The 6,397-nt window shown below is 37.9% G+C and overlaps 1 protein-coding gene across 28 annotated transcripts in view; it reads left to right on the top strand.

Annotated features, from left to right (window-relative positions):
• Positions 1 to 6,397, top strand: part of EBF3 (EBF transcription factor 3) — a 124,442-nt gene that overhangs the window by 114,641 nt on the left and 3,404 nt on the right. For 5 of the 28 annotated variants that reach the window (XM_068689254.1, XM_068689258.1, XM_068689259.1 and 2 more), the window contains 4 exons: positions 350 to 527; positions 1,733 to 1,921; positions 2,361 to 2,558; positions 5,717 to 5,860. In XM_068689254.1, coding sequence (XP_068545355.1) covers positions 350 to 527; positions 1,733 to 1,921; positions 2,361 to 2,558; positions 5,717 to 5,859 — 708 coding nt within the window. In that variant the 3' untranslated portion in view covers position 5,860. The remainder of the gene's footprint in view (positions 1 to 349; positions 528 to 1,732; positions 1,922 to 2,360; positions 2,559 to 5,716; positions 5,861 to 6,397) is intronic. The other 23 variants (XM_068689261.1, XM_068689260.1, XM_068689257.1 and 20 more) reach the window with 9 other exon arrangements.

The raw sequence follows: 6,397 nt of genomic DNA, 5'->3' as shown, positions 1-6,397 counted from the left end.
GAGCGAACAAAACATACTGCATTTTGCAAACTGCTGGAAATGCATCTAGTGCACTGGACGAAGAAAATATGTGTTTACAATTTTCACATGGCTTACTACGCTAACCAATTTTATGTTCGTTTCTTTCTCTCTTCATATGTACTGTGTTGATGTGAGATTATACAGCACTTCAGAACAGAGGAGGGAAAACAAAGTTCATTTGACAAATAGCAAACAAACAAATAGCAAAATTCCCATGCTTACTATAACTTCACATGAATCTCTTTTATGGATTTTAGCATTATTAGCACTTTGAACATTTGCACAACTAAGTTTCCTAGTTGTTAGTAATTATTTTATATCTTTATAGGAAATAATCCTGAAACGAGCAGCTGACATTGCTGAAGCGTTATACAGCGTGCCACGCAATCACAACCAGATTCCTACTCTAGCCAACACTCCTGCTCATACTGGCATGATGGGAGTGAACTCATTTAGCAGCCAGCTAGCAGTTAATGTTTCAGAAACATCACAAGCTAACGACCAAGGTATGTGGGTTTTCAAGAGTTAATCCTTCTTGTTGTTGGCTACGTTTGGACAGTGCCTATTAATATTAGCTAATGTCACCACTGTGTTCTACCTCTTTTTCTCCCCGTAGTCATATGTCTGATCATGTAATGAAATGCTGTCTTTAACTTTCTCATAATACTTAATTCTTCCTGTTCTTTAGTTTACTGTTATAAAGCATCTCTGGTGGAAAAAGAAATTGGCAAAGTGTAGAAAGCTCTTTATTATTCACAGCAAATATACAATGTGTTTGTTTATTATAAAATAATTATGTCTAGTTATTTCCACCTGTTTTTTTTTTTGAGTATTTACACAGATAAAACTAATTTTATGTCTGTGATTTTAAAGTATTTTGTTTTTAAGCATGTATGACATATATGTTACTAATAAAAGAAATAGTTGATGTAATTTACATTTTGTAATTGAAAATGCATGTAGCATATTGCATTTAAAATTAATTTTGATACTAATGAAAGGAGTGAAACCAGATTATTAGATATGTTCAAAACCATATTTTTTTTGCTTGCAACATAATTATTAAATTGATTGCTCAGATAGAAACAAATTGTTGTTTAAAATCCTGATTCTGCTATCTTTCCTCTTATAAGAGATTGTCTTTTAATGCATTTCCAAGCTAATAAGCCTTATAAAATTCTGTACTTGATCTTGAATTAGTTTTCACTGATGACTACACCTTATGAAAGTACCAGCTTATTGTTAGTATAAAAATACCAATCATAAAATGAAAACCCCAAAACAGCCTTTTAAAGTAAATCACTGCAACAACAACAAAAAAAATTTCTTGCCAGCTCTGGCATATGAAGGTCTGGAGAGGCTGAAAGTTCATTCAGTGTGTTGGTACCAGGCAGGAATCAAGCCTGTTGATAATTGCTACTAAAGACAAATGTGAAGCAAACTGACACAGCTGGATCGAAGAGAGCTTTTGTTGGCTGTCTATGCTAAGAGGAGAGACAACATAGAGTGCTCGCAGATGATTTAAGTAGGGTTGGCGTGATAAGGTTATCTCAAACTGCAAGAGTTGATAGGGCAGTAACAGACAACTTAGAGCAAAGCTGTGCAATCAATTAAAACTGTGTAATATATGATGCATGAGGAAACCCCCCAGCCCTAAGTTTATATTATAAAATAACATTATTTTTTTGGGGTGGGGGGGTTTCTAACACAGTAGGTTACAGTCGCAACACAAGCAGTGTTTCCCCGCGAGGATATGTTCCGAGCAGTACTCCTCAGCAGTCCAATTACAACACAGTCAGCAATAGCATGAATGGATATGGCAATGCCGGCATGCCCAATCTAGGTGTACCAGGTTCCCCTGGATTTCTTAATGGCTCCTCAGCTAACTCTCCTTATGGCAGTAAGTGTCTATTTTTGGTAACACATCATCATATAGATTCATATTTACTACAAAATCAAATACTTGCATTGTTTTGATTTTCTATATTGTGAGCTACTGGATAAAAGGAGGGGTGACTCTGGAGGCTGGACGTAAAAATGAATATAATAAATTGATCTGTTTGTGCCATAATACAATCTCAGATAGAAAAAAAAAAATTGGACTGCACAATTTGTAACAAAAGTCCAACACAAAAGAGTTTGCCTGTTATCCAGAGAGTGGCCAAGCCAAGGCATTTCATTTCTTTTTTTTTTCCTTTTTTTTTTTTTTTTTCCTTTTTTAAAAAATATATATTTATATATATATATATATTTTAAGAGGCAAGGCCCTATCACTCTCTTTTTCCATGTTTGCCGTGAAAACCTCAATCTGAGTCCTGATTATTTTTGCTTTATTGCAGTAGTGCCGTCAAGCCCTACCATGGCAGCCTCTTCGGTCACCCTCCCTTCAAACTGTAGCAGTACACACGGCATTTTCTCATTCTCACCTGCCAATGTCATCTCTGCAGTGAAACAAAAGAGCGCCTTTGCTCCTGTTGTCAGGCCCCAAGCCTCTCCTCCACCATCTTGCACCAGTGCAAATGGAAATGGACTTCAAGGTGAGCTGGATCTCTCTCAATTTTCTGTGTATTGCTTTTTGGTGCATACACTAAAACCCTTGATCATTTATGTCAGAGAAAGGTACCTTACTCTATTTTTAAGTTTCTGGTGCTCTCATAGTGATGTGAAAGGAGAAGAAGTAGAATAGTACAAATGATATGCTAAGACTTAAAAAAAATCTGAGGTCAATTTTAATACTCACATTAGAGAAAACAACAGCTGTTTTGGCATTTTCCCCTAAGATTTTGTGCATTAAATATTACATTAAGAATGTATCCCTGAATGCTTCTTAGGGGTTCTGCTTACTCCTTGTGTTTCCTTATACATTTTTTTTTTTTAATACAGTTTTATGGATGTTTGGAAACATCAACATTCCAGCATAGTGTGGTGCTATTTCCTCATTGTACATGTGATGTGATAGTTATTGTAAAATACTGCAAATTAGTATAAATCAGGTCAAGTTCTTACTCAGTGAGCTAACTACTGCTTACAAGGAGCTACTCTTGCACTAACTAGCCACTAGTGCAGTGAGTTTACATGCTCGTGGTCCTAATGCACTCTCTTATTGTAGTGTTAAGCTAGTTACTCCCATAAGTGAATATCCAAATATTTTAATTAAGGGAGGCAATATTTTTTTTTTTCGTTAAATATATATATTTTTAAATCCATGTGAATTCATGCAGGTAGTATAATGAACAATTCACAGATCAGTAGCAGAACTTACACGGTCACCTGCTGGTAGTGGGGCAGGAGGAATTATCAGACAGTGTATGTTTTGTGTAGGAATATAAATATGAACAAATAAAGCTTCCTTTATGTGGCATATTTTAAAGTTGAGGAGATAGTATTGTCACATTTATTAGAATCATTGAAAAGGTTTGCTTGCCTGCATTTTGCAAAGAATGAACCAAGTTCTTCAGGGCAGTAAATTGCAGCACTTCAGATCAGAAAGAAAGCCACAAAGGGCTGCAGACACAGTTATCCTGGGGGTCGTGACTCCTCTTGACTTTCTTAGCTATGACAGGTAACACAGTTTTATTTATTCTTAGAATTGCCATCATGATATCATGATATCCATAATCTAATGACCACTCACAGAAAAAGAGATGGAGACATATATTTTGATTTGTCAAACTGCTTGCTAATTCTGGATACCTCTATCTTGTGGTGTCTAGTTTAGGGCACTTCAGAGAGACATAATCCTACAGAACTGCCCACCCACAAAAAACCTGGGCCATGCTAGGCCAGTATCTCAAAACGGATGTCCCTGTAGTTTGTTATTAACTTCTTGGTCCAGAGAAGACAACATCTGAGAGCTTATTAAGCACTCAGGTCAATGAAGGGCTGAGGATCCAGCTACAAATCTTATTGTAGGGTAGATGTTAAGGAAAAGGATAATTAGATTAACAATTTATGTCATTGCATAAGTCTTTTTTGTTGAAGCTTTACTATGCTGCAATAAGTAGAAAACTCTACCAGGTACAAGCAATACTCTTAGAGAAGATTATCCATTCATAAAATAATCCAGTTACCTACTCTCTTCTTTATGTAAAACCAACCAATGAAGCAAAACAAACTAAAAAACACACTAGTATAAAAATTAAAAACTGAAATAAATAATAAAATAAAATAAAATAAAATAAAATAAAATAAAATAAAATAAAATAAAATAAAATAAAATAAAATAAAATAAAATAAAATAAAATAAAATAAATAAAATGTGCTAACACATGGCTTAGATTTGAGTCAGCTATTTTGTACATTCTATAGTAGTTGTTTACATATATACTCCCATTAACTAGTTGATATAGCTTCACTCTGAAAAGACATAAACTAAAATTATATAAATTTCCATCATTTCACTATGTAAATAGAGGTTTTTCCATTAGTTATTCAAGGTTTCAGGTGCATATACAATCTCGATGATTGCAAAGTGGTATTGTCAGAAGAGCCCGCGCAGGCTAAATGCCCAGTTCCCAGCAGATATCGAGCACCTAATCTGTTTTGGCACCTCCAAACCACCCCAGTAATCATCCATCTTCATCCTCAGGTGCAAAATGCTCTTTGTGTAAAATCCTGGTAGACCACTTTGAATCCGCCAATGCTGATTTTGTTAAGCAGGTCAGGAATTCAGCTCTAACTCTGAGACCCAAGGCGCAGCTGCTCCCTGTGCTTGGGATGCTGCAACCCAAGCAGCAGACCTGGCACCATCCACGGAGAATTCCCTCCTGCAGGTGTTGCTAAAACTCTAAGGATTTCTGTTACATGCCCCAGAGACCTGAACTATTGCATTACGGAGCTATCCCTGCAACAGTGAGCATTCAGAGCTTCTAAAACATGAGGGTACTTAGACATAGGGCTGTGCAGAAACTTCATTTTTTTTTAGTTCAACAGCCAAACTGAGAATGGATAGAAATGTTGATTTGAGGAAGAAAAATAAAACAGTCACGTTTTCCTTACCTAGCTGAGACAGTTAAACCGAATCTTTTTGTATTGAACAAAATGACACAGAGAGATAACAAGAATGTCTTTCTGGTCTGGTGATTACAGCACTGACTTCCAGGTTGTGGCAAAAACTTGAATTATTTATGCAAAGTAGCACTGCTCCAGCAGGGGAAACTGTACCTCTCCTCACTCTAAGGTACTAAACATTGCGATAGTTAGGGTACTCTAATCCATGGATTCAAGTCCTGTGGGCTGAGGAGAAAATCAAATCCTATCTGACACATGCTTGGGGAGTTCCTTCATCACCATCATTTTTCCAGTTAATTCAATCTGAGCTGATGGGAGGTTTCAGGATGTCAACACTTGCCCCAGCTGTCCTTACAAACCGAGCCAGTGCCTCCACCCAAGGCAGCCAGAGCCCAGTAGCCAGACAGGCATGTCCTGGGGTGGACTGGTCTCGTGCTTCCTTCATGAGGCCTCCTAAGGAAATGCCAGCCATACGAGGGACATTTATTTGCACTGCACTTTACCTGTGTGGCTATTTAGGGGGGTTCTGCTTCCTTCTTCCTATTTTCTTAGCCATTTTTTTGACACTGAGCCCTCTGTAAAGTTTAATTACTTTCTCTCTGATCACTATACAAGAGGCTTGAGAGTTTTCTGATCATCACATCATGCTACATTTTCTGTGTTAAAATAAAACATGGAATTCAAGAGCTGCAGTGGTCCTCAAGCACCGAGCCTCACTGTACAGCTGGATGGGAAAGAGCTGAGCAGCAGCTGGGAAGCCTGCACCATGTCTGTTTGGTCAAGCCAAGACAGAAGCAAGAGCTCATGGTCACTAGTATTTGCTTCTAAGGTAAATCCTGTAGCTGATGGATCTGACTAGCAAAGGATGACATGCTCTTTTAACCTAGGGCAGGATACCCTCTCTGTCATTGCTCGTTACTTTCTCCCCACATAGGCTCTGTTCTGAAACAATTGCCCATTTTTTGCCTAGGTGATTTTTTAGGGAAGCCACACTATAGGAAGACAGCAGCATGCCAACACAATTGGGCCATGCAGCCTCCTATTATTCATATGAAACTTTGTTAGCACTGTGAACAGGCAGAGTCAGATGAGAATATGACAAAACCCTACATGCAGTGGCCCTTCAGACAGGGGTAGTGCTTTCAAAGGGGACATGGAGGTTTATTGCAGCAGTTCTTGCTAAGTAACCCCCTTGGGATTTGTCTGTGTGTGAAAATAATGCTGGTCTTGGTACACCTGAGATGGTGAAGAAGCAGGAGCAGAACTAGGAAACTTTTCCCTTCTCCCTGCCTCTTGAATCCAGCACACCAAGAGCAAGATTCTCGCTACCAACCAGCATTCCCCAAAACACCAGGGTGCATTGTAG

Source organism: Anas acuta, chromosome 7 (genome assembly GCF_963932015.1).
Source record: "Anas acuta chromosome 7, bAnaAcu1.1, whole genome shotgun sequence".
Lineage (NCBI taxonomy): Eukaryota > Metazoa > Chordata > Aves > Anseriformes > Anatidae > Anas > Anas acuta.
Note: the sequence above shows the minus strand (reverse complement) of the source record. Positions and strands in the feature narration are given on the sequence as shown.